General features: G+C 39.1%; 1 protein-coding gene and 1 long non-coding RNA gene across 2 annotated transcripts in view; both read right to left on the bottom strand.

Moving 5' to 3' along the window:
* Window positions 1-1,035, bottom strand: part of cdh2 (cadherin 2, type 1, N-cadherin (neuronal)) — a 62,224-nt gene extending 61,189 nt beyond the window's left edge. Inside the window, exon 1 of the mRNA XM_040143385.1 lies at window positions 679-1,035. Coding sequence (XP_039999319.1) covers window positions 679-738 — 60 coding nt within the window. The 5' untranslated portion in view covers window positions 739-1,035. The remainder of the gene's footprint in view (window positions 1-678) is intronic.
* A 13,230-nt stretch (window positions 1,036-14,265) lies between these two features.
* Window positions 14,266-17,264, bottom strand: LOC120799191. The gene is made up of 3 exons (XR_005708795.1): window positions 17,176-17,264; window positions 16,730-16,917; window positions 14,266-14,728 (listed from the first exon to the last, which is right to left on the bottom strand). It is a non-coding gene; the product is annotated as an uncharacterized LOC120799191 (long non-coding RNA).
* Between the last annotated feature and the right edge of the window lie 544 nt (window positions 17,265-17,808).

Consider the following 17,808-nt stretch of genomic DNA (forward strand, 5'->3'; position numbering starts at 1 on the left):
AGAAAATAAACTGTTCCAAAAAGAAAAAGAAAAAAACACACCATTGCATCGACAGTTTCCATCCTTAAGGTCGGTCAACAATCATTATCCCATTACTGCTACACGTACTTAGGCTATACATAACCTGTGCTACCACAGTAATTTACAACATGCTACTTTTCATTGTTGTCCATATAGCGATTTTACCAGGGAGGCAATTAACGGGCCGGCGGACAGGGACACGCTGCAGCAATCTGCATAAATATTAAACCTAAACTAAATATAACCGAGTGAGAACTAGGTTAATGTGGGCCCCGTATCACCCAACTTACACACAATAAACGATTCAGCTACACCAACTTAGATTAGGCTACGTCATTGCGAATTTGAATTCGCTGACCTTAAATAATTTATTCAAATGTGCGTAGTTTTTAAACAACACGGCGTCTAGCGAAGCGTTAACAAAAAAAAAAAAAAGAAAAAGAAAAGAAAAAGAACCGTTAGCTAGTGCAGCCCTTGCTAGACCTACTTCGTCGTGAATTTTTGATACATACATAGCACTGTTTCGCAAACTGCACGCCATGTAAAGTGCCTGTTGGAAAGCTAGCAAGCTCGGCCGGGCTCGTCACCCAACGGACAGCATCGCCACAGCAAACACGAGCACCTTAACAGTCCGGCGTAACTCTGAGATTACCGTACCTGCAGTCCTGCCAAGACCGCTAGCAGAAGCAGACCGCTGCCCTCGTGTAGTGAGTACATTGGTACGCCCGTGACTGCTAAATTTCCCACTTCGGAATCCGTGTTAAAAAAAAAAAAAAAAAAATAAGGAGCAAGGAAAAACAAAAAACAAAAAAAAGAATATCCCTGTGGCTCAAGTGTGGCCTCGGTGAAAAGCGTCCCTCTACGACAAAGGCAGGAGCGGCAGTGGCAGCAGGAGCGGTGGTGGCGGGGGCAGCATGTAGCAGCCTCCTCCTCTATCTATCCAGTCAGTACTGAGGGAAAGCGCTGCCTGGTACTGAGGCTGCTGCTCCCTCCCATCCAGTCCTACACAAAAACAAAAAGAAGCCCCGGCCACTAGTCTATAAACCGCCCATCTCAGTGTCTCTCCCTACTGGTCACACTGCCAATTTCACTGCCGGGGCGAAGCGTGGTCCCCTATGTTAGCCGTCATCCCAAATGACAGAGTATTATAATATTCGCACCCCATAGTTATGTTCGATCATAATGGGGGGTAGTAAGTGCCCGCTTTATGGTGGCTGTATCTTACATTATGGTCTGTTTTGTGTCTGCGTGTGTGTGTGTATACATACTACATATATACATACATACATATAATTATATATATATATATATATATATATATATATATATATATATATATATATATATATATATATATATATATATATTTATAATATTCTCTCTACTGTCGTCTATTATCTTTGATGTGTTCAGTATTTTGAAATGTGGCTGTGATAGCATTCTTATAACATTTATGATTAATTTATTTTCTTGTCAGCCTAAAATACAGAACTGCTGACATGGCTTTAGTATCCTGATTAAAACTATATAATATCCATACAATGCAATTATGATATGATTTTCATATATACCATGTATAAGCTATCTGTCCAGTTAAAATTGAAATACTTCTGTTACTTCCTTATTCTGAAAGAAAATGCCTTATCAGTTTTGATTAAAACACCCTACAGTAGTTTCAGTATTTTAATATCAGTATGAGGTCACCATTTATTTGCTTATTGTCTGGTTTCACTTACTCGTGCGCATTATATTTAAATGAGACTCACCCAGGACTAACAGAAATACAAAGAAAGACAAATGATCAACACAGACATTTCTTGTCTTTAAATAATTTACAGCTTATATAAATCTCACCATAATTTACAATGTAGGTTATTTACAAATACTGGAGATTGTTAGTCTTTTCGTGTAATATTTTGAAATTAAGTTTGAAGTTATCAAATGGTAGTGTGTTATTTCAGATCATGATGCATTGGGTTGTATGTACAGCTATAGTCTGACTGTTTCTCATTTATATTATATGATTATCAGCTCCAGGCTCCTCTGAAAAAAATGCTTTTTGAATGTCATCGGCATCAACTGATTTGGGACTCAGTCAGTTGTCTCTCAGCTTGCATAAAGAGCCAAGACTCTATTGATCATTAGGTGGGAGATTTGGATCACATTGCCCTTAGATAATTGCTGTTTACTGCACGTTTGATCTTAAGGATTATTAATTGTCAGTGCTTTGGTGCTAAATCTGTATGTGTGTGTGTATGTTTGTGTGAGTGTGTGTGTCTCCCTCTCTCACATCACACACACACACACACATATTCAGGTACACGGTCTCCCTAACCGGTGCCTAATAAGCCCACTGTTTCAAAAATCACTCGATCGCTATAGAATTTTGAATTTTCATTCTATTCATTCATCTTCACTTAAGCTTGGATTTTGTAAGTAAAGCTTTTTTCATGTTCCATTAAAATATGCAATGAATAATTCCCTTACATTATCTTCTCATGTGATACAGCCTGATGAAGGTTAAATTACCTGAGTTGTGCTGCTGACACTTAATTAACTATCAAGAGACGGCTCTATGGAATATATTGCATCTGCGATACAGAGATATTTCAGTTTGGAAGATGAGAAAAATACTTATTCCATCTCCAAATAATAAACAAGGGCTGACTTTTGGTTCACCTCCTCCTGGGCAATCTGTTGTTTTCCAAGTTATTGGCGTTTTGAGGTGCAGGCGAGTATGTGATGGGAGCAACGCTGCTCCCCTCCACCTACAAATCAAAGCATCCGCCCCTGAGAGTCTGTTGTAATCCTAAACAAACAGTAAGCACGATCACATCCCACTTATAGTCAGTACACATGCACAGGAAGAGAGGGCTGGATCATTTTTTGAAAGTGCTTGCTTCTTGTAATAAGTGACTCACGACACTTCACGCTCTTGTTTTTGATTAGCACGCCTGATCATCCATGTTTTGAAATAATTACACTGTCCCTCTGATGGAAATGTATGCAACCAGAAGAAAAAAGAACAAAATTATGCAACAAAATTAAGATAACACACTTTAAAAGAAGTCTATTGTGGTCATGGTTTCCCAAAGCCAGTTTTCCTCACAGCTATTATGAAACATGACAAAATCATGTTTTTACCACACGCAGTCAGATTCAATGTGCATTTTCTATTGTTTGCTGTGGCAAGAATTGGGCAAGAGATCAAACGGAATGACCTGTTGATAATTGATAACGCATTTTGTACAAATTGTTAAATTTATGTAATCTAATCTAATTGGGAGTGGGATCAAAATGCTCCATCTCTTTGATTAATGCAGAGGCGGTTATCTTTCATCAGTACTTGTCTAGGCGGCCGGGGGGGCGTTAGTGGGAATCCAATTTGGACTTAGTGCATTCAATCAAACAATATCATGTTGCACGATTCAGAAGACCAATACCCCCGAGAACTCTGTTTGCAGCATATACCTGAATTTGGCATGGTCTAAAATGTGCAATCAGAGGAGAAATTTATCGTCAAGGTTGCTGTGCAGTCTATGGTCAATATATCCCCCGGCCTGCACTGTCTTTTTGTAGACCGAGAACACTGTTTTTCAGGCATGTGTGGGGCAGCTGTATGATGCATGTTGGTTGCGTTGCTGACACTGCGGTTGACTCTCGTAAGCGCAGGTGTCTGGGGGGCTCTTGGCCTGGAGCAGCCCTTAATTCGACACCTTTAACTCTGCACAATTGGATGCAGTGTGGAACATTGCAGCACGGACGCCTTGATGGCACTGGAAGAAAAATGGACGAGGTCAGCAGCACTTTCACATCCATGGCACTTCTTCATGCTGACTTTGTGTTGATACAGGAATATCATACAGTTCAGCCTCCACTCCCATGCACTGTAATGCAGAGCTCAGTCATTTCTACTCAAGGCCAAATATAGATATACAATAGTGACACACATGCATACAGCCTATTTAGATGCAGTATTTTGAAATGACTCTGAGCCTCAAAATTCAATAAGGTAGAATGTATTCCCTTTTGGTATAAACACACATATTTTGACCCCTCTCAACAGTTGGCTAATTACCTTGTCATTGCCAATCCCTTGCATGTCAAAGGTTGCTTTGGAACAAATTAGTCAGTGGAAAGGAGCAACCTAGTCCTCAAAGCCATTATCAATTCCAATCAAGCTTCATTGTGATGCATTCAATAAAGGATCTCTAAGGACCTCAGTAATGCTCTGATTATTCTCCTCTCATGCCAAATCGGCTCATTCAGTCTTTTATATCAATTGAACAATGGAGCCAAATAGAATCGTGCATGTATTAGGGTGCACATATACACATAGGTCTAAATGTATAGTGTGTATCTATACTGTGTATGTGTCAATCTTAACTGGCTACTTAAGGTTGTGGCATAATTACTAATTTGATGCCTTAAAAGGAATCTGATTATATTGTTTTGTTTGCAAAGTGCCAAACAAAGACAAAGACACGCATGAACATGTACACTGAGCATTTTCTCTGTAAATTTCTTGTGAAAAGACATGTCAGTAAAGCAGCTTGGTGCCACCCCCTTGTCGACAAATAAAGGCACAATGCTCTTTGCAAGCTCTGGCAGCAGCTCTGGCAACGTCTTCTGTGCCACAGGGCTCATACGAGTAAGTGTCTGCCTCAATTTAGGGATTGGGGTTTTTGCTGGGGGCCACATCTGCCTGTAGTGTCCTAGTGTGGCACACAGATCTAATAGTGATTGATTGCCTGATTAGGGCAAATTGTGTTGAACTCCAGAACAACCCAAGGAGAGAAAAAGGCTTCTTTAGTTAGTGATGCAATAAAAGGGGGTTGCTATTGATTATGGCATGTGTGCAAAAGGCAGTTGTCTCAAATATTTATTGTTCAAGTGTTATCATGTATTTGCTTTTCAAACAATCCATGTCCAGTTATTTTGCATCACTGAAAAAAAAAAATCATTGAATAGCATATCAGGGCTCATTCAGTTGGATAATATATGTACCGTACTTGTGAAAATACAGCAATTATACGGCAGTTTACAATAGAGGAACTGAAAAAGTTGATATTTTCTTAACAAGACTAAGAGTCTAGAGCCATGTGAGGCTGTTCTAAGACAAAACTGTGCTTTGAGCTAAATGCTAATGTTAGCATTGCTAAACATGCTCACAATGTCAGTGTTTAGCATGTATAATGTTTACTATGTTCACCGCCATAGTTTAGCTTGTAAGAATGCTAACATTTGGTAATTAGAAATAAACATAAAATCGGCTGGTGAAATGTCATTAATTTTGCAGATATTTGGTCATAAAGCAAAGTACTGGACAAATTAAAATTCTGACCTGATGATGGTGCTACATGAAAGGTCAGGGCCTATACGGTCATTACCGTTTATCCTGAGGGTGACATGAATGTTAGTGCAAAATTTGATGACAATCCGTCTGATAGTCGTTGAGACATTTTACTTCAAAACTTAAATGTCAACCACATGGTGGCGCCATATCAGAAGTCAGGGGATCACCAAAGTCATTACGATACATTGTCTCGGGACCATGAATGTCTGTACGAGCTTTAATGTCAATCCATTAAATAGTTGCTGAGATATATCATTCTGTACCACAGTGGCAGAATAAACAACAAATGAGTAAGCCAGTAGCATGACTTAAAAGATTTACCATAAAAACTGCTATAACTCTGAAGACACAATAAGAGAAAGGTACTGAACAAGATTCTATTCCTCTCTTAGGCACCAAATGAGAAAATGATAAATGGCTGTGGTGTTGTTATCTGAGCTTTCAGGACAAAACTGGAAAGTTTTATAATAACAAATAGCTTTTTCTTCTGCACATGATCGGTCAGTCAAGTGCTTGTACCCGCACACACACAGTCACTTGCACTTACAAGTAAGACTACATGTAAACAATTCAGAGTTATTTAGAATAGTTTTTTATTAACAGGCACATTTTCAATCAGTGCACGGCCATATTCCACATGACATCCAACAAGTAAAGAAAAAACACAATACCTCATCTCATACAAGAGACCATCATTTTAAAAGTGACCTATCACACTCTTTTCAGCCTTCCCTGGCTGTTATCCTCAGCATGAACAAAGTCGGCCAAATCTTAATCACAGCTTTCAGTGTGGGATATCTCCACAGCAGTCCTCAAAAATTCAGTATACATGCCTTTGGATTTCTTTGCAACCTGAATGCCTCTTTGGTGTCTTCAGTATTTGAAGCTCAAAATGTATTTCCCCCTATCACCATTGATCTGCAAGAAGACAAGGCCAGGTCGTGACAGCCTGGCCTGTCTGATTTAGGAGTGGACCAACAGCGTGTCTGAGCTCAGGATCCTGGATGGATTTATATGAGGGCTGTTGCTGCTGCTGTTCTATCCCTGTGCCTTCCTCCGTCTCAAACTGGGCTTTCTTATCAAGAGCTTAATTTTGGAGGCAGTCAGGGAATGAGACACTTTTTTTTTTTTTTGTAATCACAGAAGTAATGAGAGTAGAGGTTACTTCAATAAATGCTCTTTTTTTTTGTGGTTATCTTACTGTTTTCAGCTGGGAGAGCTCAGTTTTCACATTTATTAGATTGCTTTCATGCCAATGGTGGAGAAGCCTGATTAAAAAAATGTGTTAAAAATTACTGTGGGCTTAAGAAGGTGGCAAATGGTTGGCCTGTCAGATTGCATAAAGAGGTAAAGAATGTTCATTAAAATGATAAAAGGCAATGTAGTTAATATCCCACCATAATAAATGCAACATGGAATATTAAGATTCCTTATTATTGTAAGTTTCCTTTATCATGGTGTATAGCCAGTTTATCTAACATATATGTAACATTTAAACATTGCAGATGACAAACCTCCTAACAGACAACAATTAAATTAAGGACATTATCTATTTTACAGTAGACAATATTGTTGATTTGACACGAGATACTTTGTTTAAATGAGATTAAAATATGATCCAAATTCGTGGTAATTGCCTTAGTACCTATTCCAACACACTTGCCTGTGGGCATTAGTATCTATTTTTTCCCTGTCAACGTGAATGTGATTATTATCTAGTTCATAATGCTGTCTCCACAGCTCATTAGTAGTCAGAAGGTAATCAAAAGCTTAAGATTATGTTTTTCTTTCATTAGTTCGGAAAATAATGCTGCATTTTTCATCCGAATCAGATAATTGTTGAAAAATAAAGCACCTGCATTCCAACAATAAGGTGCATTTAAAGTTCACTGGTGCTGCTTGTAGAGATCCTGTCTGCATTGCAACCAGTGATAGACTTTCCTCTTGCCTTCACTTTCAGTAAAGCAAGGTCATGCCTTCCATAAGATTAATAATTGAAACTGAGAAAAGAAGAATTATTGGAAAGTGGCATCCTATTTTATTTAAAGTTTTTTAATAAAGACACTGAGGCAGACCAATAAGCAGACAGGATTTATACAATTTTAGAAGGGCATTTGCAGCCAAAGCAGCAGATGTTAGTGGCAGGTTGCTCAGGGCGAAGGGTGCCTCATTTGGCTCGCTCAGGAGGTGATCATGAGACATATTGCTTTTACTCTCGACCTCCACACAGACACATGACTGCACTCTTCACCTGCTGTGGAAATCAGCGAGACTAAAAACAAAGGGTCAGTACGCGCCAAAAAGTATTTAGTCTAATATTTAATATTATGTATTTTGGATCACACAGTTTTAAGTTAACAAACAAATAACCTTAATGTGATGCATATTTGTCAGTCAAACATAAATGAAACACGTGAGAATGAGACTTGTGTAATAGTATTAAGAAATCCAATGTGTTTAAAATGCTTAATAACCATGTTTATGAAATATAAACCTTAAAAATACTTAAAAATCTTAAGTATTAGGCTAAATATTTTTTTGAGTGTAGGATGACACAAAGGGTCTGAGGTGAACAGTTTTTAGTAACAAAATGTGTAGTGTTTCCCAGTGTTTGTTTATGAAAACTGTGATATCAAAAGATATCATAGACTCATACAGTGGAACCCTATTTGGTTAAACTGAAGCAAAATGATGCATCAGAGTGACTCATGCAATCCACTTTTCTCCAGCATGTCCCACACAATACTTTTGAAACTCCCACAAATCATGGGTGGAGGTGTGTTCAGATATGTCGTTTTTAATATCAGGTTTTACACAGTTAAACATAAAGAGACCTTTCCCGTGTGTCACTATGGAAAAGATATTTTACTGTATTTACTGTGGTATTTTTTGCAAAAAGTCTCAAGGTTCAATTTTTGTCTCAGTCTGTGCTCAATTCCTCTCTCACCTTTCTTGGTGTCTAATTGGGTTTCATTGATTTACTCCTCCATGATGCTGGCTTGGCCAACTCTCTGCTGACCCTGCGAAAAAATATCAGGCCAGCTGTCTAACAGGCACTGTTCTGGCTACACACACACACGCAACACACACACACACACACACACACACACACATATATACACACCGGGCACTCCCAATACAAGTGCTTGAATGATTGTGTCAGTGAGCTGGAAGTGCGTCAACGTGCTGCTCCTGTGGCCCTCATGGCAGAACCATAGATTAGCGTCGCACTAAAAAAAACCAAAAGGCTCTGAGGGAGGGGGGTGTTTGTACCCAATGCTCAGGGACTCTAGTACGTTTGTAGAGGGGAAAAGTGAGGGGGCCAACTGGTGCTCATCAAGAGGCCTGGGGACACTCATCTGTGCCTGAGCAACCATGTGTCACCTTGAGCTCTCTGGAGGACTTGTCCGGACACAAACCTGCTGGGCCAGACGGGGTGTGAAGAAGGAGGCAGGATGAAAGCAGAGAGGAATTAGAACTAGCTATCCAGCTTTCCATATGCGACATCTGTGGCTCAGTGGATGAGTGAGAGCTAGGCAATAACTTGAAGGAAATTTGAGCGAAGAGTGAAAATAAAAAATAAAAAAAAAGAATACCCTCACCCTTTCAATTTTCCATGCAGCAATGGAGAGGATAAGAAGAAAAGGATGTAATACAGACAGAGCTTTGATACCAACTGTGTCCTCGTTTCCTCCTCTCGACTCTTGTCCCCCTTCTGCCATGCATTATAAACGGCTGATTATGACAGTGACAGCTCCTCAGGTGTGCAGTATGCTAGATTTGTTATTCAGCTCACAAGCATTGCTGTCCCTCCCTCTTACCACCTGCACAGGCACACAGACACACACCCCCCCGCACACATGCGCGCACACACACACACACACACACACACACACGATCAGAATTGCACACACATACATACATGTCCACGCCCGTATGTATTGCGCACAGCTGCTGTGTCAGCAGGACTCTGGAGCCAGAGAGAGCGGGATATTACATGAATCAGCCTCACACAACTGTTGTATTCACAGTGCTATGATCCAAATTCTCAGTTTAAATTGGGCTTTTATTGTTTGATTTAGGCTTTCCGGGGGCCACTGGTGTTTCCCTGAACTTGGATTTGTTTAACTTTAGAGATATTATTACATTTTAGTGGACAAAATGGGCAAATTTGCATTCCTGGAGAACATTGCAAAGCCAGCCTACAAAGCAGGTCTTACAGCAGTACATTTTCTGTCCATAAGAGTACTATGGCGCCACAAAGCATGCCAAGTAACTATATACACTCCTTTACTGCAGAAATGTCAGTATATCGAACATATCAATATATTCAACTTCTATAATGATTTCTGAATGTTGGCTCTACTTAAGGATATTGTACAAAATATTGAATGCATCACTTAGTAAGCTGCACTAATAAATAGCTTTATATGAACCACTGATCCAATGGCTGTGTTATGTCAAAGGGGTCACTAACGAATGATCACCTAACTCAGCAGTTCCCTTTAGCTCTGCATAGCGTTTCAGCACCTTTCAGCTCTTTGTTTTGGTTTTAAGCCCACAACCTTACTGTTTCCGTTGACCCTCGCCGCTCTCATTAACCTCATTTCCGGCTGATGCAGCATGCTTTTTTCTAATAAACCCACTGCACTACCTGCCAACGGACCAAACAACTGACAGACAAAGTTGACAACTGCCTGGTAAACAGTGAGGAGCATTTAGCGGCTAAAGGGCCAGATTCCTTTGGGAGTTGGTGGATACCAAGGCAGAGCTAAAAGGAGAATCAGTATTGGATCTACATTCATAATGTGGCCAGAAACACAACTCCAAATGAATATTAAATTTACACTGTCTCTGCTGGATGTGTAAATAGGCAACTGTTTGTTAACAAATTAGCCACAATGGTGATAAAACATCAATGATTTGTCATGCTGCATCCAAAGGCCTAAACATTAGTCACTTAATGAGTTAATTCTGCTTTAAGGTGAATCATTCTATAGTTGAATGAAAAATCCAAAGTCAAACAAAACAGTCACTGGTAGTGATACAATACCTTTCTGGGTCTGTTGCTCAATGTCTGTCGTGAACTGAGGTGAGGTCACCTTGACATTTTTCCAGAGCTGCCACGTTTGGTATTGGAATTACATCACAGTGGAAATGCCTCACTGAAAACATCAGCGGGAACCGTTTTGTCATCAACCTTTCTAAATCTGAAAGCAAGGGCGTCTTCATAGCCTCACTTTCTAGGCTGCCCAAATTATAACTGGCTAGGTAGTCATTTGTCTCAAAGCAACAAGTTTTCTGGGGGTTGTTCTGAGCCACCCTGGAAAGAAACAGATGTTCAAAAACAGAGATAAAATAAGTATAATAAGTTTAAAAAAAAAAAAAAAAGAAAACCTAGAAAATTGGTAAAGCAAAACTGTATTTATAGTACTTTGAAATAATTCTTTGTCCAGATGTCCTAAACATCACATTTGGATATCTGCTGTTTGTATTGTACTAGTATCCCACTGGCAAATTATCCCTTTAAGATTTAGGTGGTAATACTGACCCTCTGCTGGTGTAAACAGTTCTCATCATACAATTTTCATCTCCTGTTGCAGTGTTTTTAAGATGGAAAATGAAATCAAAGGGCAAAGATGTTGAAAAGATGCTGTGCAGAACAAACAATGTGAGTGGTAATAATTTCAGGGCATATTAAGAAAAAAAATCATGTTCTTGAGGCGCTGATTTTTGAGAGGTCTCCTCACAAGGCATTTCTTGAAGTGCCTTTTATTTCAGCACAGCCCATGGCTGAGCTCTCTAATTTGCTCCAGCTTTGCCTTCACTCTTCCATGTAAATGAAATCAAGTTGCTGACGAAGTATTTCTGTTGGCAGAGCTGCCGTCTCCCTTCTACATTAAAAAAAAAAAAAAGAAATAAATAAGAAGAAAACGGATCTAAAAATAGAAAGATTAATCACTTTGCCAGGCCTCGCTGTGGGAAACAGTAACTTACAGAGGGTTAAGCGTTCACCTTTTAAAATCACATCAATTTCATTGATTTGGTTATATTTATGTTTCTGGATTTGCCATAAGTATTTTTTAACCTAATCTAACTTGACAAGGTTAATTTTGTGAGGCCCAGTATACAGTAAGACAGACTGCTGACCTTTTGACTTACAGCTTCACAGTCAACTTTTAATTAGGTTCCATGTTCACTTCATTACTTTGCTTTTCTTATGCAGGCAGATTGCAAACGGCAGATATATTAGATGTGATGTAACCTGAGTAGGTTAACCGAGCATTGCACCCCGTATATTAAGACTGATTACCCAACCTTACACATGAAAAGGTTACATCAACCTTCAATTAAAACCTTCTTCACATTTTTCATACTATACGGAGAGTAGTAATGTAAATGTTAGTATAATGGCCGCTAGGTCAGGAGCTGAAATGTTAATGCCCTGGTGCCTAATTTACTTTGTTTCCTTGAGGGTCAGAAATTACTTTTCATAAACACATCATTACGCCTGTATTTCATTTCTGCCTTGAGGGCCAAATTAAACAGACGTCACCTTGATTGGAGGTTGCTGTGACAAAGGTCCAGCCTCATAGGTCAGTAATACATACAGCAATAATCAATGTGCAGGTATAATTGCAAGTTTTGATGGATAGAAATGATTCTAATTCCATAAGCACAGGTCTCAACATCGTGCAAATGAGACATAGGAGGGGTTTTTGCTTTTTTGTTTGTTTCAAAATGACTGTTTTAATTAGTGGCAAACCTAAACATGCAGAGGAAATGTAGATATTATGCTATGGATATGACCAGTTGTTAGTCTGGGACGTGGGCACTCTTCAATGGCAATGAACCTTGGGGAAACTCTTTTAGCATCTGTTAGTGAGAACGTCAGGGCTCAGAACCCTTAAAATAAGAATGAAATTGATACTGACAGAGAAGCTCTTATGAATGTCATGGGCTGCTGAATGTGATGACAAATTGTATTGTGGGTACACTTTAGGATTCTGGTGACAAAGTGTCATCTTGCATTAGTTTGCTGAAGATTGGCGGATCAGGCTAAACAAGGTGGCAGTGAGGTGGAGAGAGGCAGTCAGCAGATGAGACTGTTCACTCCTGACAAACCTAAGCTGTTCAAGCACGTAGAGGAAGAGTCGTTGTAGCCAAGTGATTTTTAAGTTTCTGGGTTTTGCACTGCTCACTATGAACCCCAGGATTTCCCATTTTGCCAGTGACATTTTTAGTTAGTTTTTTTTTTTCTTTTCCGCATGGATACAAACATATAAGTACTTTGTTGTATTTTGGAAACCTAAAAACAAACCCATATTGCCTTCAAGTCTCACAGAAACAGTCTAGGATAAAAGCTACAAGCTCCTGTGCTTATCAAACCTCCCTTTCCACAGCATAAACTTGGATCAGGTCTAATATCCAGTCTCCCCATGGCATCATGTTGGAATTAGAAAATATGGTGGTAGAATAGAGAAGGAACCCAGCTGAGATTTACCTCTTCCCATTACCTGCATTTTATTTTTAGCAATTCTTTGAGCATTTCTGGATCTAGGACACTAACTAAAGGTGACCGTTCCTTCATACTTATATTTCCCCCAAATTGTGGGTCCTCTTTCATATGATCTACTCTATTTAGTGCCAGCTTTTAGGAAACTTAGAAGAAAATGTCCATGTAACATTTGCCATTTTGCTTTCTCTTACAGTAGCCTCCTAATCTGTGTTTTTCTTGCTGATTATCTCACTGTTGTTGTCCTAGACTCATTGTTTCTTTCAAAACATTCTTCTCTCTCTTATACTGCAGTTTATCTTCTGAGTTTAATTAACTGTATTTAATGAAATTTTATTTTTAGCTCGTTTCATGCTATTCAGTTTTATTCTACTAATGAATGGTGTGTATGCTATGAATCACCTTGTTTCAGCCTGTATTATCACTTAAAGGATTAAAATGACTGATTTCAAAGGCATATAATTTCTGAGGCTTAATCTCTTTAAATATTTTTGAAAGCTGTTTTTTCATGATTACCTCCTGAAGTACAGTGATGAGATGAGGACTCTCAGTCATACAGGCACAGAAGAAACTTTGTGGCTCCTGCCAAAGCTTGGAGCCAAAAGCTGGACATCTTTATCGTCATTTCCCAATCTTTGCTGGGAGTTAGGGAAAAACGGGTCCAAAATGTGGCTGAAAATTTGCAAAAATCTATCACAAAAACCCACTTTATTCTATGTCATGGATTGCTTTGTCTCTTCTAGTTCCCAAACACATCAGACATCTGAGATGTGTTCAGCCCGGCTCTGGGTAAAAATAACAAATGCTATGAATAGGATGCTGAAAATTGCCCTTGCAATGATGTTAATTTAATTTGTATTCCCACTTTATGATTTGAAAGCACAATGCGACATCTCCCTGCATGCAAAGTAGGGAAAAACGTGTTATCTTATAATGGCTAATTAGATTTCTTATGTGAATACTGACATGTTAAACAGGCTTTTCCTACCAGTGTCCTTCATGGACCACACTCATGTTTATGATTACCATTAATCCTGCCAACAGAGTGGAAACATCTTGCTGTCCTTGTATTGGCAGAGAGCTTCTCAGTCATATAAAAATAATTTGTTGTGTTAATCTATCGATGCTGGGCATTTGAGCTGAAGTTATTTCCCAATGAGGACTAATTTTCTTTTTTTCCAGTAACACACACTGGTGTTTGCTAAATTAGTCAGGCTAAACAGATGTTTTAATAAGTATCCAGTGGTATAAACATCTGCTACTGCTGTGCAGTTGAAAAAACAAAAACAAAGACTTGTTCCAGCAGCATACAGTATACTTGATTATTGTATGACATTTGATTTAATTTTAATCTTACTTCATAAGGCTTTGTTTTATTTGTAGTTATTTAAAGTGTGTCTTTAAATGTGATTTGTGCCAGAATACAGCCTCCAATGTCAATTAAACAGCTTGAAATAAAAACATAAATATTCTACGGTCACTGTTGTCACTTGTCTGATTACAGGGTGATGAAATATATGAGGCAAATTGAAAAAGTAGTTGTCAAACAACAATATTGATTTGTCAGCATCTCTGGAATTATTGACCGACACCAAGGTCCACACACTTCCTCTTGACTTACAAAATTAATGTTTTCCAGGGTTGCAGGTTACAGCAAGAAGAAAAACGTTTCCACATTTTTAAAAACAAATTAATGTACCCTTGTTAGCAGAAACGTGGCTCAGATGCTATCAACATCATGCTGATCTGTTGATGATCCTGTCCAGTCGGAGCATGCCAGGTTTCGTGGTTGTTTGTCGTTTTGTTCCTCCCTAGAGCTCTGTTAAATGGGATCGCTGGTGCAGTAAAAAAAAAAAAATTACCTGGTGAATATGCATACTCTTTGTTGCAGCTAACATCATTGCTTCCAATAATCATTCCTTATTTGCTAATGGACTTTTAGCAGCTCTCCATATTTTTGCAGTTATATGTGGTTATGAAGACATTATAAAGCATAATTGAAATGCACACAAACAAATGTGCTTGATCTACTATTTATTTGTTGAAAATGTGTCTTGCACATTCATGTAGTACACAATAAAGCTTTACCAGAAATTGAGAAATAATACAAACCATTTCCTCTTGAATGAGAGTGCTTAACCTCTCCTGAATGAAACTTGCTAGCTGAAATTTTTCTGCACACTCTCTTGGTGAAATATGCCAGAAATAGAAAAATTAGGAGGCCCCATGCTTCGCCTTTTTTAGCCTATATGACTGCCCTAAGATGGAGCACTTAACTGAACAGCAGACTTCCAGGTGATTATTTCCCAGCCAGGGAATAATAAAAGTTGGACTCAGACTTCACAGGCCTATTAGACAGCAAATAATTCAGCACTGCATCAATGTACAAAATTTTCCATTCACCTTTGGCTAGATGGAAAGTTGAAATAACCACTTGCACTACAATGGAGTGTAAGTGGAAAAAACACAAATAGCAATACTGTAAGCACATTCCTTTGCAGCATATATTTACTGTTCTGTAGCTCTTGTACTCACAAGCACCAGATTTCAACAGTAGATATCAGTCACGCATTGCCCTTTCTATCCTTGGAATGGTGCAGCTGTTGAGAATATCTAATAAAACAAACATGTCTGAAGTAATCTCAGTAAGATAGGCTGAGTAAACACTTAACACATTCAGCACCTCACTGGCCTGACTTTGAGTTTTGACTCAAGTTCCGGCTGAAACTACTTCTGTGACTATGACTTAACTGTGGTGCTGGCAATGCTTCAGTTTCACCCGGGGATATCTCTAAAGGCCTTGGCCTGAGTGCCTTTATTGGAAATGCTTTGGACCAGCAGTGACACATCCTCCCTGACCTGGCACTACCCTTGCCAACAGTCACATGTGTTTTAGCTCATTGTGATGACAGTAGGAGAGTGCAGTAATGCAACACAGAATACATTCTTCAGCGGCGAGGGAGTTTCCTACAGCATTAAATGCTGGATTAATGCAAGTGAAGTTCTTTGGAAAAATTAACAGAAAATAATATTTGGATAGCTCATACCCAAACAACTGGTGACAAATAACAGACGTTAAACTAAGTGTGTGTGTGTGTGTGTGTGTGTGTGTGTGTGTCTGTGGGGGGGGCTTGTTACCGCCTCCCCTTCTTAAAAAAATAACCCACAGACACAAACACACACACACAAAGCATCAGCTACAGATATAAAGTACTTAATGCAAAATTGTGATGCGTAACCCTCCTATTGTGTTCGGGTCAAATCTTTTACCGGTTTTCAAGTTTAGATGTGTGAAAGATACCTTCAATTTTTTTTTTTCTGATCAAAACAATGCTTCATCACATCCTCAACAACGGCCTACTGAATACAGTTTTTTTTTTTGGTTTGTTTGTTTTTTTAATGCCTGTACAAAACGTTACGTCTGTGGTGTTGTGGGTCAAATTTGTGCCGGTACTCGATACGGGTTGCTTCTGCAGAGAAATACATCGTAAATGTGGCCAAACCATCACGAACAAGAAAAATGACAATAAGACAAAAATTATAATAATAGAATTTCATTATAATAGTATAATATTATTGTGTGATTAATTTTAAAATTATGTTTCATGCCAAGAAATCGTAAATCCTTTTCGGGTAAAAAACGAGGGTTAATTATTTCTTAAATTATTAAATTCATTAAATACCTAGGATAGAATGACAGTGCGGAACTTCGGATTGTGCGGATTTTGTCCATTGGGGAGATAATTAAGGTGACAACGGTCAATAGGCTACGTGCGAAAATTCAGCTAGCCAGCTAACCTGAAAAAATAGGCATAACAAAGCGGACAGAAGCACACCTGTTTGGGGGAAACCGGGTACTGCGGCAGCTGAGGAGTAATTCGTGGCCGAGGCGAGTGCAACAAGTGACGAATTTCAGAGTTAGACTCGCTGCCAGGACTCGCCGCCTTCCATCGCAGGTCAGGGATGATTCCGGGACGGGTGCACCAGCCAAACCAAGTCAATTAACAGCGTTGCCCGCCCCCTTCTATACAAAGGTAAAAATGAATGTGCCAATTCGTGAATGAAGCACGGTATAATGGCAGAGACACCAACAGTTCGAGGCAGAGGATACATGTTGTTTTCTCTGCCGCGCCACAGGAACCAGACTTCACCGTGCCCCCACTTCCACAGATGTAAAACATATATATTTCTACACTAAAGAACATTTTTTCAGTGAGTATTGACGTGCCAATTCTTCACAGTAGGAAGATGCAGCTTTAACGTTAGGCCTAAGGACACTTACCCTGATCTACACCTGTTTCAACGTGACTCCTCAGGAGGCTAAACCAGCAAAGACAGATGAAAAGCATTTGTAAAACGTGTGTACACAGAATGTTAGAAGGCTCTTAGGGTCTCACTGATGTCAAGGCAGCTGATACGGACAGAACAGCAGTGGTATAGCCATTTTTCCATTCATGGATTATATGAAAATGCCTCACGTCTGTTCTCACACCGAACATTATTCTCATTACAGTCGAAAGACAACAAAACAGCCAGAAGAAGGTAATTAACAAATCAGTGGAGTTTTGCACTTGATCCGTGGTTTTAATTTTTATGCTACCCTGGGGATTACGACCTCTCATTTCTCCGACCAAAGATTATTTTTTAGAATACAGTTTTCACAAAGAACTGACTAGGGTTAATAAAAAGTCACAGTACTTGGAATGGATTAGACTTAAAAAGAATGGACTGGCCAGCCTTGTATTCAAAAGATATACTGTACTGTACGTCTCCACTGCCTATTGCAGTGTATGGACGTATGCGGCTGATTCAAAGGAGCAGCAAAGCATTTTGATGCCTAAATTTAGTTGAGCATGATTATCATCAAAGCCATTCTGATACAGGAAACAAAACAAGAGGCTGATTGTAGAAAAGG

Source organism: Xiphias gladius, chromosome 14, assembly GCF_016859285.1.
Source record: "Xiphias gladius isolate SHS-SW01 ecotype Sanya breed wild chromosome 14, ASM1685928v1, whole genome shotgun sequence".
Taxonomy (NCBI): domain Eukaryota; kingdom Metazoa; phylum Chordata; class Actinopteri; order Istiophoriformes; family Xiphiidae; genus Xiphias; species Xiphias gladius.